The 25,550-nt window shown below is 37.2% G+C and overlaps 1 protein-coding gene across 2 annotated transcripts in view; it reads left to right on the top strand.

The window, feature by feature from the left end:
- The window catches only part of LOC128547023 (glycine receptor subunit alpha-2-like), a 76,750-nt gene that overhangs the window by 19,776 nt on the left and 31,424 nt on the right, over positions 1–25,550 (top strand). For both annotated transcript variants that reach the window (XM_053518581.1, XM_053518580.1), the window contains exons 3-5: positions 8,228–8,295; positions 17,545–17,771; positions 18,903–18,985. In XM_053518581.1, coding sequence (XP_053374556.1) covers positions 8,228–8,295; positions 17,545–17,771; positions 18,903–18,985 — 378 coding nt within the window. The remainder of the gene's footprint in view (positions 1–8,227; positions 8,296–17,544; positions 17,772–18,902; positions 18,986–25,550) is intronic.

The raw sequence follows: 25,550 nt of genomic DNA, 5'->3' as shown, positions 1-25,550 counted from the left end.
ACTCCTTTACGGATTTCTGCCGACTTATGGCACCTTATCACTTAAAAATCGTGGTGAGGTTTTTTGTACTTGTTCATATTTTATGTAAACTGTTTGATGTATGGCTTTAACCTTAAGACTGCTAAATTTTTAAAATGGACTGGCATATCTTTCAATTTCGTCAATACCATTTATTATTCAAAGGGATATTCACTGAAAATTTACTGACTGAATAACGAACTGTACAATGATCAGACTGCTCGGCTAATCTTGGTCTGCATTGGTCACAAAGGCACAATCACTTGCCGTCAGCAGGCTAATGGTTGAGCCTTTAACACTTGCTATTATAGCATCTATCTGTAGACAAGATATAGAGTATATAACTATTTCAAGTATTTTGAGTGTATCATGGCCCTTTCTGGACTTGGAAATTGGTACAAATTTCATAAAAGTCAAACTATTTGACATTTGGCTTTGAAACTTTGAACACTTGCTTATCATCATCATTTAAATATGTAGACAAGAGTACATAACTAATTTAATTTGGCTGAATTATGGCCCTTTTTTGAGCTTGGGAATTAGTTCTGCTTTCGTATAAATCCACGTTTGACATGTGGCTTTGTAACTTTGAACACTTGCTTATCATCATGAATTCCATCAGTAGGCAAGAGTACATAACTCTGTCAACTATTTTGGCTGAACTATGGTCCTTTCTTTACTTGGAAACTGGCTCAATTTTCGTACAAGTCAGGGAAGGAAGAAGACATAAATATTACTTAAATTAAGCTCATTGCAAGAAAGATTAACTTAATAGATGTTCTGAGATGAGTATAAATATGCGAATATACCGTTTAAAAATTACCGTGTAAGCTTAAAATCTGTCATTTCATACAGAAATCGATGGGACTCGATATCAAAATTAGTTACTTATTTCAAACTCTTAGGGAAGCAAGATGATCATATTTTATTTTATCAAAATTATATTGAAAGGAGAGTGATATTGTGTCAGAAATAGATTCGTCTTATACTACTATCAATGAAACCTTAATTCTGAGACAGACAATTTTGTTTCTTCAAATCTGTCCTGTTCTAATCAGTTTTTTTCAATGACCAAATCCGTATCTCACTGTCACAGTCACAGCTTATTTCAGGATCCTGAAAGTTGATAATTGGGTTTCTGAATATGCAAATTTTAAAACAAGTGTGTTGTTATAACATTTTGTTATAACATATATAGTACAAATATTTTTTATGCATCATTGATAGATATAAGTTCATTTTGTTATACTGCAGTAGAGAAAATTAGGTGCCTTCCAGTAGGGGACTTAATATTGCATGGCAATACTTCATTTACGGCACTTCTTGCATCGTCATAGAATTGTCAAATCTGACAGTTTGACGTACTAATGTAGATGTAGATGTAAATCCTGGAACGCTTTCAATTTAGTAGTCTAGTGTAGATTCAATCAATGACCCTTTCTATTGAGTGGTAATAATCATTCAGTTGCATTCATCCCATCACTTGCCTCTTACCGATGTAGGTTCGAGCCTCACTCGGGGCGTTGAATTCTTCATGTGAGGAAGCTATCAAGCAGGCTTACGGAAGGTCAGTGGTCAGTGCCCGCTCGTGATGAAATAATGAACGGAGGGGCACCTTGGGTCTTCCTCCACCATCAAAGCTGGAAAGTGGCCATATGATCTATAATTCGGTCGGTGCGACGTTAAACCCAACAAAACAAACAAACTTGTTCTTTGCCAGCGCACATCTAAAGCCCCCTTTCAACAGAACATTTCTTTGGCGTGATACGGTCATTTCAAAACAAAATAAATAGTAGCATATAATTAAAAACTATACTGCAGCGGTGCGATTTTAAACCTTAGCTTCTTTCAACAAATATTAAAAGACTGTGCCTTTTAAAAAAACATCAATGCATTTTCTTATTTGTCTGTTCAAGTCTTGCCTTGAACTCAGCTTTTTCCAAAATACTATTAAAACCTCCTACTTAAAGTGGAAACTAAATGAAATGATGTGTCGACGTCTACCTTTGATTAAAAATCAGTTATTTATATCCATACCTTCATTTAGTAACCGACGTAGTCGTCTAATGAGCGTAGAAATCCTTGTCTTTGGTAATTCCGCTAAAGGTTGTTCTCCACTTCTCAAAACAGCTTTTCGAACATAATACGTCAATTATGTCATTCATGTCAATCATTCAGCAAGCCGTTTAAACGCATATTGACAGACTAGATGATTTGTCTCCGTTTTCATATTTCTTACACATAAAATGACAAATATAAGGACATGTAAAGAACAAATATCATACATATGCAGATTAATAGTATACAACAAATGTTCAGGATGTGCCTTGTTCTTTCACTATCAAAATGCTCAAATTAAGTTTACGAACCATCTAGCACTGTTACAATTTGTTACTTCAATTAATAGAATGTTCAGACAATGATGATCACATTTATATGAGCCATCCCGATTTTAGTTATGCTGGAAATTGGTAAGCCGGTGGAAGGCGAAATTTTAGTTTACTGATTTCTTGAAAAGTTTAGATTCTGGTAACTAATCAAGGTATCACTGACCTCTGTTTGCAATTATAGAACATCCTTCAAGGCTTTGATTTGTCAGAAATGCATGAAAACTCTTTTTATGCGGTACAATATGGTGTGTTGGACAGAGAAGTGTTTTTATGAAGAGCATTGTGCACGAATGTTTTCTTAAACGGAAGGGTTTCTTGCAAAATGCAAACGTCAATGATAAACTAGACATACATGCGGGTGCTTTAGACTATATGCCATTTCCAAATGTATTCATTATCATTGTAATAATCGCAAGTTTACTCAACGAATCGAGATGTTTTGACACACACACACACACACACACACACACAAACACATCGGGAGGTGTTGCGCGTTCCTGTTGATGACGTACTATACCACCTCTGAGAACGCAACATAACGAAACATTTTATTTCGCCTTGGCATAGGTGACAATGCGCCATCGTGAACTATGTGTTAATGGCGCGTACGTCGTTAAACAAAGAAGCATTATATTTCGTCTTGGTGCCCCCGCCAACGCGCAAACACTGACATTTTTTAGAGTGCGCTTGCCAGGATGAAATATAGTGTGTCGTTCCCTCACTATCTTTGTTTTGTTTTGACGCATTCAAATTGTCGTTTTGTCGGGGCTGTAAGCACAACAAGACGCCATACCGAAACTTTCGCTATGGCTTGTTGGCGCGCACACCAAGACGACATAACGAATTGCTTTACCTCCTTTAAGAATCGACCATTTTCACTGGTTAAAAAGGTGTCATGTGGTGACTTCTTATATTTCTGTGGAGGGTTAGTATATCTTCATGTCGATCAAGGTTATAAATAAATAGTGGATAATATTAATCAATTCTAGCGTTTTTAAGCGACTCTCGACGGAATAAAAGTGGGACCACTATGATAAATATGCTGGGGACTCGACTAACGCCTCGCCCGCTCCCCGACATTTATCATTCTAGCCCCACCTATTCACATATTTCCGCGGAGGATCACTAATAAACACAACGATTAATAATGTGCTACAGAGGTCGCGCACACGCGAACCCAACATTATATAAATAACATATGGCAGCGTGTTTGGCATTGATATTGTCAACCCGAGGGCAGAATGTAACCCGAGGCGAAAGCTGAGTGGTGACATTTTGTTTTAAGGGTTGACAGTATCAGTGTCGTACACGCTGTCATATGATATTTATTTTCTTGTACAGAACAAAAATAAGCAGATATAAACGTTTTTAAAATGTTTTAAATTCATTTTATTAAATATTAAACAGTTTTATCTTTAGCGCGGTAATCACCGGTGTACACATTGAATAGTAACATCATTACAATATGACACTGTGTACAAGGGAGGCAATCATTTGACTAAAACTGTAAAGCAGTTATTTGCCCTTATTTGACATTCAAAATATCAGCGCGGTCACATGAAGTGACAGTGACTTTCGCTTGGCCACGTGTCAGAAAGGTTGAAAAGAGTTCTGATAGTCAAAATATCTCTTTTTCGGGTTATGGGATTCTACCATTGTAGACAAAAGTGAGGTATAATAAAACGAAATATCCTTATTAAGCCACCATACAATCTATCATTCAGTAGTAATCCTGCTCGGAAATATGTAGGATCAGTACAATAAATCGCGGGGAATGTGGGGGGGGGGGGGGGGGGGGGGGGGGGGTTAGCTGAGTGCCCATATTTATCTTACTGATTCTCCTATTTCTGCTGAGGGTAGAAAACCCTATAACTGAATTGTTTATTCCACCACTTATCTTTTTAGCCTGGAACGACATTAAGATCACAAAAATATAGATCACTACGCCCTACTGGATGCACATGCCATTAAAAGGCTCATGAAGTTGGCCTTATTTTTTCAAACATTGTAAACAGAGTTTTAACAGGTCACCAATAAAATTCACCTCTTCCTTTTTTGCTATTTAATGGCATTTTCATGACCATAACTTTAATGCCATATATTAAAAAGTCATGAAATAAGTACAGTAAAACCCTGGTAAAATATACCTTGTTAAAATGACTTTGAGTGCCATGAAAAGCTGCTAAAAATAAACCATTAAAATAATTTAATTGGCTCCTTAAAACCCCATGATAATTTCTTAATTGGCATTAAATTAATGAGCCACTAAAAAAGGTACCCCTTAATTTGACATTACTTAGTAAATACTAAGAGGTCCATTAATTTTTTCAATACTCTATTAATGGCTGTTAATTATTAAGAATTAGTTAGTGGTCTCATTAAATATGTCACATGTAATAGTATCTATACATATGTACTGTTTTGTAAAATGCTAGAAGAATATTTGATTCTTTTTCTCTCAATATTTTGTTATGTAAACAAATGTAACACACATTTGTCATATTGTATCCTCATTCTGTCACATGTTCATATGAAATGAGAAAATAAATGGATATTGTATTGTGTTGTACTGAGAAGGGTTTACAGGTACCGGTTTTACTATTAAGACCAAGTGACCATTTGGGTAGTTTTAACTAACCAACATTTTCATACTGACAAACATTCTGACCAAGTTTGTTTTAATGTCTGGTACAGACATTAGGCGTCATGTGTATTCAAAACGCCACTGTTGATGACAATGTCAACACACAATGGGCGATCACAATTTAGCTCTCCTTCAGTACTTTGTGCTCAGGTGCATGCACTTAAACAGCTAAGAGCAAATGTTTGAGGGATTGCATCACAAGTAGCTCCCCCCAATCAAGCGTACCACACTCTTTGATTCACTGAAACGAAACAGCTAATGGTCTGCCCATGCCCCAAGTGAATTTAAATCAGACTGTAAACTTCACAATCATGTGTATTGTTCACTTCTCTATAAACCTTAGTTTTTACTCGAGGATTGGAAAATTTGAAAATCTGAACTGGTCTGTACACAACTCATAATGTAAATTCCTTACCCCACCCACTTTCGTATACAAATGCTGATTATTTGGACAGGAAAAACAGAAAACAGAAAAGTGGCATGCATCAATACGTATTTACCCTTACCAAAATAATGTAGACTGATGTTATCAAATAAATCAGTATGTTTTTATCCGACTTTCATTGAAATAAATCCGATTTTTGTAGGAACACAATTTGGCTAACATTTGAAGAAAATGGCGTAATTGCATCAAGGGGAAATAACTTTAATGCAACTAAATATAACATCATGATATATTATAAACGATGTGTGCGTAGTATGTATTTATTGTGATTAAAGTCCATTTTAGAACAATATGGGACTGGAATTATAAGCATTCAATGGAGCAAGCGCAAGCCAAAAACAAAACAAAAATATTTGTTTGTGTTTCTGAAAATATAGGAATCACATTTTACAGAATGTAGGATTTCATGGGCATCACATTGCTGTTATGGGCCATTAATTGTACTCTTAAGTGAAATCGTACAGAACCAAAACATTTAATGGGCATTAAATCATTATTTTCTCAAAGCCATTAACTTTTTTAGCTACCAAACCAAAGTTGTAAATGGGTGTTTTAATGGTATTTTAATATGTAACCTATTAATTTGTGAAACCTGTTAAAAAAGTGATGTAAGAATTAATGGGGTTAATTACCGGGTTTTCCTATTTTAATGGATATTTTACAGGGTTTTAAACCATGTTTAATGGTATGTGCATCCAGTAGTGACGGTCTCTGTAAAGTTAGCAGTATAGCAAAATAGCAGAATAACTCCAGCAGAATAGCAGAAAAACTCCAGCTTAATAGCAAAATAACTCCATCAGAATAACTCCAGCAGAATAACTTCAGGAGAATAACTCCAGCAAAATAGCAGAAGTATTCCAGCAGAATAGCAGAACAGCAGAACAACTTCAGTAGAATAGCAAAATAGCAAAACAACTACTACCTATGTCACAGTGTGGATATGATTATAATGCAGAGACTGAAAATTCGATCAATTTGTGACATTTCTATAACTTCTTCCCGGCAATTTTTCAGGAATATAATATTCACAATTTAGTAAGACTATATGGAGTTGTGAGTAGATTGACTGAAAGTACATTTAAAGGTTCAACATAGATTTATTACTTTTGGATTTGAGAAAAAGAGGCTTTTAACTAAGTTCAATGTTTGTATTAAGTGATAAACAGTTAAACGTACAAAATGACTTAAAGAACGCTAATAATCAACGTCCGCCATCAAACAGGAATGATCATAATTTTATGAATTCAAATCACGTCGTTTGACGATCTTGCTGGGATTGATCTGGAAACTCAATAAAGTTCCGTCTGCTGAAAAACAGGCGGTTTTAAGAAAAATTTAGCATTTTTGTCTTTTTAACGTTGTTTTGCTATTCTGCTGGAGTTGTTATGCTTTTCTGCTGGAGTTGTTCTGCTCTTCTGCTGGAGTTGCTCTGCTATTCTGCTGGAGCTATTCTGCTGGAGTTGTTCTGTTCTTCTGCTGGAGTTGCTCTTCTATTCTGCTGGAGTTATTCTGCTATTCTGCTGGAGTTGTTATGCTTTTCAGTTGGAGTTGTTCTGCTATTCTGCTGGAGTTATTCTGCTATTCTGCTGGAGTTGCTCTGCTATTCTGCTGGAGTTATTCTGCTATTCTGCTGGAGTTGTTCTAATTCTATTAATCGTTCGTTTGTAGAGAGAGTTGAGTGCCATTTTCCTTGCCAAACTGAGTATGGTTGTTTTCTCAATGTGGCAGAGTGTGTAAAACAAAGTTATCCTCGTGAAGTTCGTGCACTCTCGTGCAAGTACACGTCATGTTGAATAATTCATAATCAAGAAGATATTTGAAAAAACTTATGTTATGCGAAAATAGCAAAATGATACAAGTAATGCAATTCAAATACATATTTTACATTATCACCATTTTAAAGTGTATGTTAGCAAAATATAAAATGAAAAAAGTATACAATGAAAAAAAAATGATCTCCGTTGGAATTCGAACTCACAAAAGTTAGATTCAAGAGCCGTTACGCTTACCACTGCACCACGGCGTCTAATTATCGAAGGAGGCAGTCATTGAAATATTTATTATAAAAATAAGTTATAAAAAGGTAGGGTACCTCTTTACTGAATTGGATTATTCCAGTAATCTTTTAAATCTATTAATAAAAGCCACAGGTCACTCCTAAATACTAGTAATTGCTTTGCTATTTTTATAACTGCTAAGTGTCGTCGACGACAGTAAGTAGTTTACCATTGAAATCTTTGAAAGTACGCCGAATTTAACAAGTATCAATGTTTCACTATTGAAACCAGATTATTTGACCACGTACAAGTAGAATTATTTTTTTCTATAACGAAATTTAATTAGACTGTGGAAAGCAGCTTTAACTACTATACATATATCAAATGTAATTTTCGATAGGTTACGACTGCAACGTTTTTTTCATTTTGTTCTCATTTTCTTCCGTGATTATTTTTTCCACTAGTTTGTAAGTCATATACAATTTAGCGTATTTTTGTGACTTTTCAAAAATGGGTTGAAGTTATAAAATGCAAAATCCATGCTGTTATTGTTTGATTTTACTGGCTTATTTTCAGACATTTGTCTCGGGTTAGCTGTTTTGTTCGTTATATATAGCTAGTTTTTAGGAAATAGTAACGCCACAAACTGCTTTACGGACATTTTCGTTGCTGCGACATCTTGCAATTTAAGTTCCATATATAATATAAATGTAAGTTAACATTTACATTTCAGGAAACAGAACTGTAGTGATCGTTCAGCTGGATATATTTGATTTGACTTCAATCAGCGAACAAAACATGGTACGTCTATGAAGTCTTAAAGGCAATCGATCACATTTGACCAACGTATTTTGACATTTTAGAATATTCTGTTTGAGAATTATTTAAAGAACAAAGGGACTCATTTCATAGGTCTCTATTGGAAGTATATGTTTTATTACTACCTATGACATTTTGTGATTACTCTCCTTACTCTCCACTTAAAAAGTGAACTATTGCTACTGATTTCAATATAATTTCTAATTTTACATTTGCATTTAATAAATATTAGGATTTTCAAGAATTTGAACCAAAAGGCAAGTTCTGAAACAATGTGTAGCTTAGGAATTCATATATTTCCAATCTGTTCTGGTTGCGCAACCAAGGTAAAGGGCATACGTCCAAGAAAGGCTTCATTATGAAATTGAACATGTGCTTCTGCATTCTGTGTCGATAGGATGAACTTAAGCCCAGATTTAGTCACCTTAGGTAATCGATGTAGTCTTTATGATATACAAAGTGAAACTAGTTTCTGCAATTTATACCTTATATGTCAATAAAAAACGATGAAATCTGGTGCGTTTGGGGGTGGGGGGGGGTGCATTTTTATGCATTGAACCATGTGGATAAAATTATTGCTTGTATGTAGAATCAAATAATGGCACATATTGTGTGGCATTGGTCTGCTGATGTGTCAAGTGTGGTGTGTTGTGTGTTGTTTGCTTGTCACTTTCCGCTTTCAGCCTCTACCGCTGGCTAGCCTTCTGGTGAACAAGGAGCCGAGTGCCAGTACATAGCCTCTCTGCAGACAAGCCCTTTTGCAGTGCCTCCCAGTTGGTGCCCACCGGTGTGTGGACATGCCCTGATGCATATGAACAGACCCCCAGCTATGAGACAAGTGTTCCCAGGATAGGGTTTTAACTCGGAACTAAGGGTGAGGTAACCCCGAAAGAAACCTAGAGAGTTGAAGACAGAGGTGCTGGGCTATTGGCACTCTCTTAACGAACTACAGCACCATGCAATACCGCTATGACTAAACAGCCATCCGGTATTCAACAATGTGGTGCTGAATCTCTAAGGTCCCTCCAGGGGGATTCAGTGCCGGGCTCTGAGCCTCGACAGAGTCCACTTACAGCTGCTACTGGGGGTCCCTCCTTCAATCCACAACATGCAAAGAGAAGAAGGAGGAACATACCAAGGAAATGAACCAATCCGCATCAGCCTTTCAGGCTGATGCATTGGAATGTGGAGGGTGTCTTCAACAAGAAAGCTGAACTTGAGCATATCCTCCATGAGAAAGACGTCAATGTCTGTTGCATTCAGGAAACTCACCTACAGCCAGAGAAATCCTTCAAAGTCAGAGGATACCAGTGTTTTCGCTGTGACAGAACTGGCAGAAAGAACGAGTTCAACTTGAAACTTGTGAATATATACTCTCCAAAGCTCTGTCCCTTGACAAAATTACAACTGATGAAACCAGGTTCATCATTGTAGGAGACTTTAACAGTCACTCACAAAGCTGGGGATATGACCACCTGGATAAACGTGGAGAGGAAGTGGAGACCTGGCAAAATGATAACAAGCTAAACCTTATCAACAAGACAGATGATCCCCCAACTTTTTACTCCAGAAGCTGGCGAACAACATCAACCCCTGATCTTGCTTTATGTACTGATGACATATATGGACATGTCAAGCGGAAAGTCGATGAACAACCATCGCACATTCCAACTTACTATGGACCATATAGCCTCTACTTCACCTAACATCACCAGATGGAACTACAAGAAGGCCAAATGGACCTTTTACCAAAGTCTGAGTGATGAGCTCTGTAAAGACATCAAAGTGGAAGGTAGAGACATCAACCGGGTTGTCAAAGACTTCAACGCCAGTATACTTAAGGCTGCTTACAGCGCCATTCCAAGGTGAGCAAGAATAGACTATAAGCCCTACTGGAGTGATGAGTTTGAGAATCTACAGGCAAAGTCATCAGAAGCCAGGGAGGAAGCAGAAAACAATCCCACACAAGAAAGTAACCTCTCTCTACAGCGAGCCAAGGCCAAATTCCTCAGGCACAAACGGGAAGCACAGAGGAAGAGCTGGAGAAACAAAACAGCCTCGCTCAACCTAAAGCTGTGGAGATTGACGAGACAGCTGAACGATGAAGAAACAGGAAGAAGCTCAGTAACTTTGGAAGAGAATGGTGAACTGTTGACGGGTAAACAAGCGGCAAACACTTTTGCCTCTAACTATAAAGATGTTTCCAACATCCCCATCAACAGGGAACGGCAAAGGGAAGCCCGAAAAGAAAAAAGGGAAAGGCAGACAAGCCAAGTGACACCAGAATGCATGAAGCAGAGTCTTAAACTGCATGAGCTACAGACAGCTCTTAGGCAGTTGAAGACAAAGAAGTCTCCTGGACCAGATGGAGTCACAAATGAAATGCCGACCCAGCTAGGAACTGCCGCAATTTGCAAACTCCTGGAAATTTACAACAGCTGTACACAAGGACTGCTTCCACAGATATGGAAAGAGGTAGTCATGATCCCCATCCAAAAGAAAGGGAAGGATCCAAAGAAGGCTGCAAGCTATCGCCCAGTTGGCCTTACCAGCTGTGTTGAAAAGACCATGGAGAGGATTGTGAATGCAGTGAAGTGGTACATGGAGACTAACACCCTATTTGTAACGCAACAAGCTGCCTTCAGGCAATTCCGCTCCACTGAGGACCAGACCACTTATCTATCGCAAGAGATAGAGGACGCCTCCTTCCAAGAGCAGAAAGTCGTGCTTACAGCATGGATTGATCTGTAGAGAGACAAAGTCTGGACTGATGGACTCCTCGTCAAATTGATGACTGGAGTAGGAGGTCACATGCCGAGGTGGATTAAGTCATACCTCCACAACAGGAGAGCAAGAGTCAGTTTAGAACATGCCAGCAGTAGGAAGTTCCTGATGCGTCATGGTGTCCCACAAGTCGGAATCTTATCCCCTACACTCTTCTTGGTTTTCATCAATGATCTGGTGTCTGAACTACCGAAAGGAGTTAAGGCTGCACTCTACGGTGACGATCTGGTGTTATGGTGTAAGGCAGAACATGCCACTACGGCGACACACAGGATGCAAGGAGCCATCAACTTTCAGCCTGGGCTGAAGATTGGTGTGTATCGATCAATACAGAGAAATTGTCCACCACACTATTCTCCCTGTCGTCAAAGCAGAGGGCGGGTAAAATCAAGATTGGAAATACTTCGCTGATTGAAGCAAAACGAGGCAAAATACCGTGGCGTGACCTTTGACAAACGGCTAACCTGGAAGCCCAACATTAGTCAAGCAGAAGGGAAAGCCCGTATGAAGCTTGCCATGATGCACAAACTTGCTGGAACAACGTGGGGAGCAAATGAGCAAATACTCAAGACAGTATATCAGGGAACAGTGAGACCCGATTTAGAGTATAGCTCAACTGCCTGGTCCACTACTGCCAAAACTAACCAACAGGCTTTAGACAAAGTACAGAACCAAGCATTGCGGATCATGACAGGTGCTACAAAGTCTACACCAATCTCCTTCATGGAGAAGCTAAAGGCACACAGCCGTTACAAGACAGGAGACAAGCAGAGAAGTTCAGGTCTTTTCAAGACCATCCCATGAAAGCCAAGCTAGATGGCTACACCAAAAATCGGCTCAAACGTAGCAGGAGGCAAAGAAACTCAACCGAGAGTATCAAAACTGAGCTGAACATAACAACGACTCACCTAGATAGTGAAGACATTATAAACCCACTAGCGAATGATCTGTCCTCAGTGACTATGAGACTTGCTGTTCCTCTGATCAACAATAAAGCTCCGCAGCTAGCCAGGAGAATGTAGAGCCTGAGTATAACCTGCAAAGTAGCGCTTCAGTGGATTCCATCCCACTGTGGACTTACAGGCAATGAAGAGGCAGACAAACTGGCTTAGCTAGGAGCTCAGTCAGAACAACCAAAAGAACCTGTGACTTACAAGGAGAAAGTCACCATCATCAAGGCACTAACGAGACCAAGGATGGAGGAAGATGCTTTTCATCTCCTTGATCGGTCTGAACAAGTGATGATGGCCAGGCTCCGCTCAGGGCACAACAAGCTCAATGCTCACATGTACAAGAAATACAGACTGGCATCATTGCCAACTTGTCCATGTAGCGAGGAAGATCAGACTGCGGAGCATATACTTCAGAGATGTAAAAGGCATGACCAGGAGCGAGATACCTCAATCAACAAGAAACTGTATGGAGGCATTGAGGATCTGCGTCAATCCACAATTTTCATCGAGGCTACTGGTCTGACAGTGTACGAGAAGAAGAAGATGGTACATATTACACTGCCGTTAAATTTTTTAATGATGCCGACGGCATACGTCTAAAAAGGCATGATTACGAAATTTAAACCCTTTCCGGTGCTTAGATACTGCTGTATTTTGCATCGTCAAGATTTGGTCACCTAAGGTTATAGCTTTCGTCTTTATGAGATACAAATTGAAATTAGTTTAAGCAATTTAATGTTTATGCATTTTGTGCCTTTAATAAGGCACGGTAAAATCTTATTTTTGTCATTTTTCAGGTGTCCTAAAATGCTCCGAGACGAATTACAGCAGTAACAAGAATGTGGCCCCGTTTTCTGATATTCAAAAATTGACAAAATACGATTTCAAACAGATTACACAGAGTTTTTTTTGTTGTTGCTAAAACTAGTTTCAAAGTGTATCATTTACAGTCCCCGACGATAATCACTCTAAGCGGGCAAATCCGTGGCTTGAGTCCGTCGTATTGGCGCAGAACACAAAGGTTACTGTGTTCAGTTTTCTTAATGATGTCTTCTTTAGACGTTTGGCGCGCCCATTTTTCGGACACCTAGAAATATTCCACACATTTAACCGTCTTTCCTTGGAGCATTGTGAATACATTATTAAATTAATTTTATATCTCATATAGACTCTAACGATTACCTAAGGTATATTGGCTCAAGAACATCGCTTTGGCGCAGTATCTAAGCACCAAATCATGTAATACAACAATTACAACAGTAACAATGATTTGAACCTATTTTCGGACATCCAAAATTCTAAAAAATATGATTTTCGTCATATTTTGCCGTTTTTCTTCGGCACATTATACTGAAATTGGTAAATACAATTCCGTTTTGTATCTCATAAAGACTCCATAGATGAACAAAGGAGACCAAATCTTGGCTCAAGTCAATTGTTCCGGTGTAAACTATAGCAGAATCTAAGCACCAATCACGTTCCAATTTCGTTATGAAGCCTTCGTCGGCATCCTGAAAATCCGTTGTTATATGTACTATTATTTGGAAATATTTACCAGCAACATATCCAACTTGTTCAATGCATCCTCAAGCCGTCCCGAACACTGCAAAATAGAGCAGTAACAAGGATTCGAGCCCATTTTCCGACACCTGAAAAATGACAAAATTTACGATTTTTCATACATCACCGTTCTTGCCTCAAGTCATCGTTTCAATGCAGACAACAGCAGTATCTAAGCACCCAAACATGTTATAATTTTATAATAAGGCCTTTGAAGGTCCTGAAAATATGTCGGTAATTTAACATCATCTACTGTTATTCGGGCAATACGTTTAAGCCTGATATAAACATTGTTTAACTCATCCTCAAGTCCTCCTAGACGCTTTGAATAATAGTATAACAAGGACTTGATTCCTTTTTTGAAACCTAACAATTATCGAAAGAGAGAGATTTTCAACACATTTTGCCCTTTTCCTTGGCACATATTGCATGAATAGCTGATACTAATTTCATTTTGTAAGCAACGAGGACCTTATGTGACCAAATCAAGTCAATCGTTCCGGCGCAAGAAACAATAGCACAAAAACATGTTCCAATTTCGTAATTAAGTCGTTATCCGTCGGCGGCATTTTAGTATATTCTATCTTTTTGACAAACAAAGCAACAATATATCGACATCGATAATTGCATCCTCGGGCCCTCCTAAACGTTGTAAAATTACAGCAGTGATATGGGTTCAAGACAATTTCCTGAATCATAAAAAAGACATAGAATAACACGTGCCAAAACAAGAGGGTCATTATGACCCTGGATCGCTCACCCGAGTAATATGAGCTACATATATCAAATGTCAAAAATGATGCTAAAATATTAAGAAAGTAGGTCAGTGGGTCACATTCATGGTCACTGAAAGTCAGTTTTTAAGATCAGTGTGCAAAACTGTACATGTCACCAAAGTTTCAAGGCTGTATCTTAAAAAACAAGAAAGTATGTCGGGGCAGGGCCTCTTTTCACCCAGGGGAATAAATCAAAGTAAAACTTGGGACACCCTGGATGGGGTTTCTTTTCAACTAAGGGGCATAATTTGAATAAACTTTGGTATCTAGAGGACCACTAGGCAATGTAACATACCAAATATCAAAGCCTAGGCCATGCAGTTTCATAGAAGATTTTTAAAGTTTTTCCTATATAGGTATAATGTAAAACTATGGACCCCCAGGGAAGGGCATTTTTTCACCATAGGGTAATAATTTGAACAATCTCGGTAGAGGACCATAAGGCAATGTTACGTACAAAATATCAAAGGCCTAGGTCTTGTGGTTTCAGACAAGAAGATTTTTAAAGTTTTTCCTTTACAAGTCTATTTAAATCAAGTGACCCCGGCCTGGGCGGAACAATATTTGACCCTAGGGGATAAATTGAACAAACATGGTAAAGGACCAATAGATGATGCTACATACCAAATACCAAAGCCCTATGCACTGCGGTTGTGGACAAAAAAAATTCAAAAATTTTCCCTATATAAGTCAATATAAACCATGTGATCCCTGGGGTGGGGCCATATTTGACCCTAAGTAGATACTTTGAACAAACAGACTATTTGATGATGCTACATACCAAATATCAAAGTCCTAGGCCCTATGGTTTTGGACTGGAAGATTTTCAAAGTTTTTCCCGATATAAGTCTATATAAACCATTAATTTGACCCCGGGGCTGGCCATATTTAACCCTAGGGTGATAATTTGTACAATCTCAGTAAAGGGCCACTAGATGATGTTACATAAAAATATCACAGCTCTAAGCCCTGTGGTTTTGGACAGGAAGATTTTCAACGTTTTTCCTATATAAGTCTATGTAAACCATATGACCCACAGGGCGGGGCCATATTTGACCCTAGGGGATAATTTGAACTAACTTGGTAGAGGACCATTAGATGATCCCACATACCAAATACCAAAGCCCTATCTACTGTGGTTTTGGGCAAGAAGATTTTTAAAGTTTTTCCTTTCCGTTGCCATGGCAACCAGAGACCTGCATGGATTTCAATTATATGGGCAATTGTGATAGAGGGCACCCAAGGATCATTTCTATGACCAGTGGTTTTAAAGAAGAAGATTTTTTTAATTTACGATATATCCATATTGGGAAAATAAGCCCAGCCGCCTGGCGGCTATGTTTTTTTTCCAAAACAGAATGGCTTAGGCAAGTTTGGAAGAGGGTCACCTAGAGATCTTTTCTACAAAATATTTTTGAAAACTGGCTAACAGTTTCTGACCAGAAGATTTTCAAAGTTTTTCCTTTCGATTGCCACGGCAACCAGAGTTCTGCATCGAATTAAATTCTTTGGGCAATTTTGAAAGGAGGCCACGCAAGGATCATTCCTGTGAACTTTGGTGTAAATCTGCCCAATGGTTCTGAAGAAGAAGATTTTTTTTTACAAATTGTTGACGGACGACGGACATCAAGCGGTCACAAAAGCTCACCTTGTCACTACGTGACAGGTGAGCTAAAAACACAGCGTCTCCTAATCACAACTCTCAGCACGCGGACGTGCACACGGTAAACACACACAAACGCACGCATGCACGCGCGCGCGCGCGCACGCACGCAAGCACGCACAAACACAGAGGCACGCACGCGCGCGCTAACAAAGAACGCCGTGGGGTACCGCTTTGGAATAGTCAGCGGCAAAAGCAACACTGGTTTATGGTGCGAATCAAACCTCACATTTATCCAAATAATGTTACAAAGTTACAGTGTAGATGAATCCCTAACACAGGCAATAGAACAAATTGCACGAAATGGAAACCACACAAACTCTGGTGTAGTATAAAAAACTAGAACAGCTAAATACGCAGGATAATCAGCTTGAAGAGCTTGACAAAACTGGCCAGAAGACTAGTATCAAACAGATCAGCCCCATTGAATACATGCATGTTGGTTACATTTTCAATGAATCAAGCAAAATATCAAATGTATGACCCTGACCTTTTTAGTGACGAATTGTATTATGTATGTAATCAAATTCTTAAAACTTGTGAGTTTTAGTGAAACTAAAAAGATTACGATCAGCACATTCCTATTCTGAAACCAACGCCGACCATCTGTTCTGATGTTGTTTGTTTGATATTGCCTTTTGTAATTAAGGGGTTATCTGACCTTATAATATGATTCTACCTTCACAATGTGGCTTTGATGTCACATATTGCAATAGTTTCGAACCGCCACTATATCATCAGTTTATGTGAGCATCGTCTGAATGTGTTGATTATTGCACAAAACAATAGACTAACGAAAGTGCATCCAAACTTAATAAATGTATACTTAAATGCAGAGTTAAATAGCGAATAGTAAGTGCATAATTACAAAAATAAATACTTTTTGTCCTGGAATCCAATTTGGATCTAAAGTTTCGCTTTAGGGTGGATTATTCCCAAAAAAAGGGCCTCCGTGGCCGAGTGGTTAAGGTCACTGACTTCAAATCACTTGCCCCTCACCGATGTGGGTTCGAGCCTCACTCGGGGCGTTGAATTCTTCATGTGAGGAAACCATCCAGCTGGCTTGCGAAAGGTCAGTTGTTCTACCCAGGTGACCGCTCGTGATGAAATAATGCATGGAGGGGCACCTGGGGTCTTCCACAACCAGCAAAAGCTGGAAGTCGTGATATGAATTATAATTGAACATAATTAAACATCAACTGACGTATATTTTGATAGCTCTAGATGAAATAAATTATGTAAAAGGTCAAATCTGTTTCTTATATTTAAACGAAAGCAGTCGGAATTGCCTACCGTCTATTTTGTCTATCTGAAGTTGGGATCATTCACCAGATATTACATGGTAACATAGTCTTAAACAGTGTTGTTTCATATGTTGTATTAATAGGATTTACGTAACAAAAATTAATACCTCTTTAAGAAGACTTATATCACTTTACATAAAACCAATTTTGAAAAATAGAGCTGTAATCAATACTTTTTTTAATCATTGCAGGAATACACAATAATGATGCTTATGAGGATGCAGTGGCAAGATGAACGATTAGCATTCAAAGAACTTGCAAACTACAGCCGACTTGATCTAACAGGGGAAATGGTCGCACTGGTTTGGACACCAGACCTGTATATAAGCAATGAGAGGAAGGCGGGGGCACATTCATTAGTAAAACCTGAAGAGCTTATTTACATTAATCCAGATGGAGTAGTTACGTTTAGCAAAAGGTACCTATCCATAAATCTTAAATTTCTGACGAGTTAAAAAGTATCCAGTGTACTTTCCGTTCCCTTCCGATTGAGGTGTAATAGTAGATCTAGCTACTTCCTACTAATTCTTACCCAGGCAGTTATGATAGCATGATAAAATGTTTGAACGATCATTATATCTTCTGAACCTTGACCCAGTTTATAATGCTTACTGTACATGTACTTGGAACAGTAGACTACCGGATAAAGCAAAACATGTTCATCTGCTAGCTTAGATTTCGAATGTAAAATCATCCAGTCATCGGAAAATCTAAGACAATATCCAACACATTAAATAAGGTTTATCTTTTGTCTTTGAAGTGGAACCGTACATGTTTGGTTAATTGATCTTGTGTGTTTGGATATATTCATTTTCTGTATGTATAGGAAATTAAGGGTAACCGCGTGTACCGTAAGCTGTTGGAATACAAGACAGGTGGAAAATCTGATTGCCTAAATCGATTAAAACGATGGGGTCTTTTGTTCTTAACTGTTATCGTGTATCCTTTATATACAGCCCTTAATAAATTAAGTCTCTTTAGACGGTTTGGTGTTTTTCTGACCCTTATTGGTGTGGTCTCAGCCTGTTATTGCTGTTTGGTACCATATTATTGTTGCAATACCTCATCTATTCGTGTACACGTACTTTTGCTGTTGTTACTTGTCACGTATGTCTTGGAATTGCGCACTTAGTCACCAATGTTTACTTGCTTTTACATGTATTTGAACTTCTAATAGACAGCTACTGGCATTACAAAACCTTAAATAATGTTTGTCAATTTCGTATTTCTATATCAGATGTTTTAAAGTTTGCAAAGTACAATTGTGGTGCATATGATGTCATGTATTTCCAGTGCTTCCTTTGGCTAATATAGCATACTTTATTTATGGATTATAATTGCAAATGATCCACTAGAATGTACTGCCATTAAGTTTAGGCTTACAGCACTTGTTTTATTGTTTGTAATTGTTTCGATGTCCATTCCCCGCAACCCCACCCACACCCAGTCCACTCCGACAAAACGACATAACGGAAAATATGTAGCGCAAAAGAATGCCCAATATGTACACGTCAATGAGATCTAACGATTGCAATCTTTTTATTACCAGACTTTCGATGACAAACTTCTGTCGTATGAATTTGATGAATTATCCATTCGACGTGCAAAGATGTGGAATTACGATAATGAGTTGTAAGTACACGTATCATTTTAACTTTCAGTGTGTATTTATTTATGTGTTGAGGGATAATTTTATACATGTACTTATGAAATCAAATTTATCTTTGTATCGTCACAAAAACTGTAAGTCTACATGGGCAAAGTTAATAGATAAGGTTAGAATAAGGGCATGTGAGAACTTAGACACCTTCCTTTGAAGAAGCAGTTAGTCATGATTAATTGAGAGAAGCAAACATGATCGCTCTTTTTTCCAGCTATAAGCATTATTGAACGTTATTAAGACATGGCTCCGAATTGCATCATTCTTGCTTTAGGCTCGTGGTCAGTTCTGTTTAATGCTCTTTTTAGCTCACCTGAACTGAAGGTTCAGGGTATAAGTGAAAGTGGATGGTCAGGCGTCCATTGTACGTCGTCCACATTTTCACTTAAACATCTTTTCCTCTAAAACTACTAGTCAGAACTACACCAAACTTAGTCAGTAGTATTCCGACACTTTTTTCTATCACATTTGTTCAAGTGGTTTACCTTGGACCCTTTTAGAAGCCGCAAAAACTAAAAGTAGAAAAAAATATCTTTTCATGAAACGTTTGATGGATCTTCACCAAACTTGGTCTGTTACAGCATTATAATGTTTGTCACAAGTTTGTTCAAATTGGAGCACTTGGTCCCGTTTAGAGGACGCTAAAGCCAAAATAAGAAATGCATTTAAAACACTGTAACGACGCCATTTCTTTGTATTCGCAGTACTGTATTTTTAATTCTGGACTGCTTTCAATTAGACTTAGTATTGTATTTTCCACGTGGAGTCCAATATTTATAGGTTATTAGCTTTGTATCGGGAAATATGCACGAGTTCTTCAGCGGAAATATTGCGCGACTTTAGGAGCACAATATTCTTCCGCTGAAGAACGAGTGCATATTTCCTGATGCAAAGATTATAACTTTTTTATTACATACACATCTACACGTATAAATATAATGTTAATATCATAAATTTGTTCAATAGCCTGAATAGGATTGACAATATTGAACTAAACAGAAAAAAATAGTGCAACAACAAACACTGAATTACGTCACGCACCCGATATGAAATTCAGGCGTCAGTGTATGGAAAAATATTGACGTTTCCGGTACCATTGTAACTTGACGGGGAATAGAAACGAGTATGTAATAATTGTTTAATATTGGAGTCTTTATTTGATATTGGATTGCACGAGGAAAACGATTAATATATTTATTACATACACTTTTCTATTCCCCGTTAGTTTACACTGGTACCGGAAATGTCAATATTTTTCCATACACTGACGCCTGAATTTCATATCGGGTGCGTGACGTAATTCAGTATGAGTTGTTACACTATTTCTTTTTTTTAGTTCAGTATTGTCAGTCATATTCAGGCTATTGAACAAATTTATGATATTTACATTATATTTATACGTGTAGATGCGTATGTAATAAAAAGGTTATTATCTTTGCATCGGGAAGTATGCACTCGTTATTCAGCGGAAGAATATTGCGCTCCTAAAGTTGCGCAATATTTCCACTGAAGAACTCGTGCATATTTCCGATACAAAGCTAATAACCTATAAATATTCGATTTACTCGTGTAGTTCAATATTTAGCAATAGCTTGATTCCATACAAATACATTACTGTAACCCACTGAAAGCAGTTCAATATTTGAACACAGAACTGATAGTAAAAACAAAATTAATAACAAAACGAAGTTTTATGTATTGATGCCTAAGCAATATGGAAGTAATCGCAAAATATTTAGAATAACACTGACATTTTTGCATGTGTCGACGTAGTCTTGCTGCCTAAACGACACATACCTAGAGCAACAACTTCCCTTGAAAAATATTGTTTAGGTTTCTTGGTTTTAATAATTTATGCAAGAATTTGATCCCTCTCTTCATAAAAACAAGTTTTATAAGATTAATGATAAATGATACTTCTGAGAGGCTGTGCTGTAGTAAATTTTTGGATTTCGCGACGAGAGAGAGCCTACTTTTCATACAGTCCCAATTTCTCTATATTGCACGAAGCTTGCATTAACTGCCTTGTTGAAAAGAACTATATTAAAAATAAAATCTGCAATTAAGGTATCCTAGTTTTAAACACATTTCACGTGCAAATTTTCATAAAAATAAAAGATGAATAAGCGGTAACTATAAAATCAATAATTTTGTCATAATTATATTATAAGTATCTATGTGAAGATATGCAAAAAGTAGGTGCATTTCACTACCTGTTTTATGTCTTTATTTGATATTTTTTTCTGGCCAGAATGACACCATTTTGAATTTTACGTGTAGTCAAACTCAATATATATGCAATTCATGTAATAATAACAGCCAATTATAAACCAGACCGTGAAGAACAAAGTCTTAGGAAATTATTTTGAAATTTTACCAGGTTACTGAATTATACACGAAACTCCAAACAACATTAATTTATCCAATTTTTTTTCTGTTCAAACATAATTTACATGTATATAAACAGGTTATAGTTCGACTTTTCAATAAAAAACCATGTTATCTCCGTATATAAGTCAATATAATTAGCGCAGTGATGCGTTGAACTATCGATGCGTATTGGTTTACCTAGCTGCAGGCTGTGGTCAGTATTGCATGTGTACACAAGCAACATTTTGAATTAATTTTACATGGGGTTGTCTGTCTGTGCATAATGCAATAACCAGGAACAAATTCGACAAAAAGTCCGTAAGAGTGTGTATTATACATATTGTACTTAAAACGAACTTAATTTTGTCTTTGTAAATTAAATATGTATTATAATGGAGTTTAATTGCGCGTAAGATTTCAGTATGTTGGGGTAGGCTTTCGGTCTAAACGAGAATCAACATTTTACAAGCGGCGTATGTACTATAAATCATCATAAATCATCATATGATACTGTGTTGACGATAATTTGACCAACTGTTAAGGCTTTAGTGCAATTTTCAAGAGAAAAATACTCGGCCTGAAAATTTGAACTGATACTGAGTTTTGACTGTGGCGAATTGCCTTAAAAGCTGGGTTTGAAAAGCAAATGCAAGCACATTTGTTTGGAAATCTGACTTGAGGGTTTGCAGGGGCCTCCGTGGCCGTGTGGTTAAGGTCGCTCATCGATGCGGGTTCGAGCCCATCTCGGGGCGTTGAATTCTTCAGGGGCATTGAAGCCATCCAGCTGGCTTACGGAAGGTCGGTGATTCTACCCAGGTGCCCGCTCGTGATGAAATAATGCACGGATGTGCACCTAGGGTCTTCCTCCACCATCAAAGCTGGAAAGTCGCCATATGACCTAAAATGTGTGGGTGCGACGTTAAACCCAACCAAAAAAAATATAAGGGTTTGCAAGAGTTATCTTTCCTGTGGTTAAAAATGCATGAATGAATTAATGAATTCAAAGTGAATGATATAAGATATATTTTACAGTACTCATGATGGGACTACTTAAAATATATTTCCCCTTAGGGTGCATCAGGCACTGACGTCTATTGCGATAATAACGATAAGAATAGTTTCGGGCGCACAAATAAAATTCATATTGAAACCAAGCTTTCATTAGTTGTTAGCTTCCGCCTCACTATGCGCCACATATTAACCAGTTAACAGAAAAGAAAATAATATCAATTAGTATGGTTTGGATTTATCATAGCTGTATCCGATAATTATTGAAAGCGTCTGTTCTGTAAGTCTTCTTGCACTAAATTTGAAGATTTTCAGGCATATTCATGTACAACCCAGCAAAAATTGTCATTTAACTAATATATCAAAACAACAGTTTATTGCCAGGCAGATAAATAAATAACCCATTTTCTCATTTAGTGCACACGTATACGGTGTATATGCAGATCGGATCCCTCTCTGTGGTAAATGAGAAAACAGATCCCTCTTTGTTCGCGCATAGGGCTCTCTTTATGGTGAACAATGAATTTCAACGTCAGGGAGCTCAGAAAATCAAAAGTTTCGTCCTGGACACATTTTTGTGCATACAAAAACACGGAAAGGCGTAGCTATATACCGTTGCTTTTTATCGTTACATTAGTTTTATCAGTTGAAATGAAGATGGAATGTAGCCGGGGTAACTGGATGTTTATGAAACTTAAATATGACTTTCTTTGAATATAGCAAGTATCGAATACCTTAGATGTGAAGCCGTTGATCCCATCTTATTTGTAAATACCTAATATGTGGTTATTTTTATCATATTTCCTTAAAAACGCTCTACTTTCGATTTCACTAATGCTCGGGATCCCTCTCAGTCGGCTCAATTTTGCCTCGCAGGATCCCTCTTGACTCCATGCACACGGTACAGGAACCCTCTCGCACTCAATCAATTTTCTATCGGCACCGACGCCCTCTCAATTTAACTTCAGTGTTAGAGTTATGAGATTAAGTTCGTATTTAAAAGCACCACAATAACTATAGGCTATGCACGAGTTGTGCAGCGAAAATAGATTGCACGACTTTAGGAGCGGAATATTCTTCCGCTAAAGAACTAGTGCATATTTACCGATGCAAAGATGATATCCTTTTTATTACATACGCATACAATGTAATATGGCGTGTAATGTGTTGCAATATTATATCTTCTATAATTATTTTCTATCTTTATACATTTATTCAATGTCTTAAAATATTTATTGTAAAATGGAAATATTTGTTCAATATTTTCATATATTTTTTTCTATCTTTTGAAATAAGTATTGTAAAATCAAAAAAAAATATTTATTCAATGTTTTCAAATAATTTATTCGATCCTTTAAGATGTTTTTTGCAAAACTAAAATATTTGTTCAATAAAATTTAAAAAATATTGTATATCACAAAATATATTTCAAAACTTTAAAATTTTTGTTAATCCTACAAAATTTTTGTTCGATGCAACAATAATAATTTTGTGTAAAATGTAAATATTCATTCTTGAATAAATATATAAAGATAGACAATAATTATAGAAGATGTAATATTGCAACACATTACACGCCATAATCAATGTAATGTAACTACTATAGATTTGTTCAATAGTCTGAATAAGATTGACAATACTGAATTAAATAAAAGAATTAATGCCATGACACACATTCAGTTACGTCACGCTTCCGATATGAGATTCAAGAGGGATCCTGTGAGACAAATTGAGTCGAATGAGAGAGATCCCGTGCATTAATGTAATCGAAAGTAGAGCGTTTTTAAGGAAATATGATGAAAGTAACCACATATTATGTATTTACAAATAAGACGGGATCAAACGGCTTCACATCTAAGGTATTAGATACTTGCTATATTCAAGGAAAGTCGTACTTTAGTTTCATAAACATCGCACGATGTTCATCCGAGCCAGTACCTCCGGCTCCATTCCATTTTCGTTTGGACTTGTGTCAACTGATAAAACAAATGTAACGATAAAAAGCAAAGGCATATAGCTACGTCTTTCCGTGTTTTTTTATGCACAAAAATGTTTTCAGGACGAAAAGTTTGATTTTCTGAGCTCCCTGAGGTTGGAGTTCATTGTTTACTACAAGACCTTTTCGGCGTAAATGTATATGTGTGTATGACTACGTACATGTATTATGTACGTCTGACAAAAGTGTGTATGTGCGGGGGGCGGGGGTGTTGTCTCAAGACAATAACGAATAACGTATCATCGGTTAATATTAATACCAAGTCTCATAGTCATAGCACAGCTGTTTTTGATCACCTTAAAAAATGGTTTGGTATATTCCAGTTTGAATATTGAAACTTTCTAAATAAATAGAATATTTCCACTATGACTTAATACATTTGCCTCCTCTAATTTGCGCTTCATAGTTTTGTCGCCCAGTGTGACAGTTTTACACAAATTTAGAATCACAACCATATTTCATAGGAAACTTGGAGCTATCAAATTATTTTTTATTATTGATTCCTGTTCGCGAAAACATTATGAAAGTTACGATTTCCCATAGACACACATTATGAAAATTTGCGTGAGGTCTAAAGCAGTCAAGCAAATTTCAAGCACACCCCTATCTTTTCTATTTGGTGAATTTTTTAAGTATCTTCTGACGTTTTGAAATATCAGGGTTCTGTACCAGTCTCCGCAAGTAACTGCCAACTTCCCTACATGAATCAAAGGTGGAAGACGAATGATTTCAGATACAATGTCTTTTATCATATAGTCACTGAGAATATACGCTTAGCCCGAGGATCGAACTCAAGACGCCGCTATCCGAAGATCTATGCTCTTCCTACAGAGCTAAGCGTCGAGTGTTCTAGATATTAAACAAAAAATACGTTCGCTTCGCTCGTAACAACTACTAGTATTTCATTCTGGTCCATATCCTACAGTTTGAAAGATAGTACTGTTATAATTTGACCTTTATTCCGGCAAGGATATCAAATATATATTGCTTCTCCTGCAATAATTATGTTGCCCATTAAAACTAAATTTAAAAACGGCATGTAAACTTTTTACCTTTATGCTTAATTGGCTACAGCGTAATAAGTTACTGTGCATAACCTGTTGCTGTTATCCATTCATACATGCTTTTTTATATGATACTGTATAGACTTTAATAAAGAGTAA

The sequence above is a fragment of the Mercenaria mercenaria genome, chromosome 11, assembly GCF_021730395.1.
Source record: "Mercenaria mercenaria strain notata chromosome 11, MADL_Memer_1, whole genome shotgun sequence".
Taxonomy (NCBI): Eukaryota; Metazoa; Mollusca; class Bivalvia; order Venerida; family Veneridae; genus Mercenaria; species Mercenaria mercenaria.
This window is presented reverse-complemented; position numbering and strand designations above follow the sequence as displayed.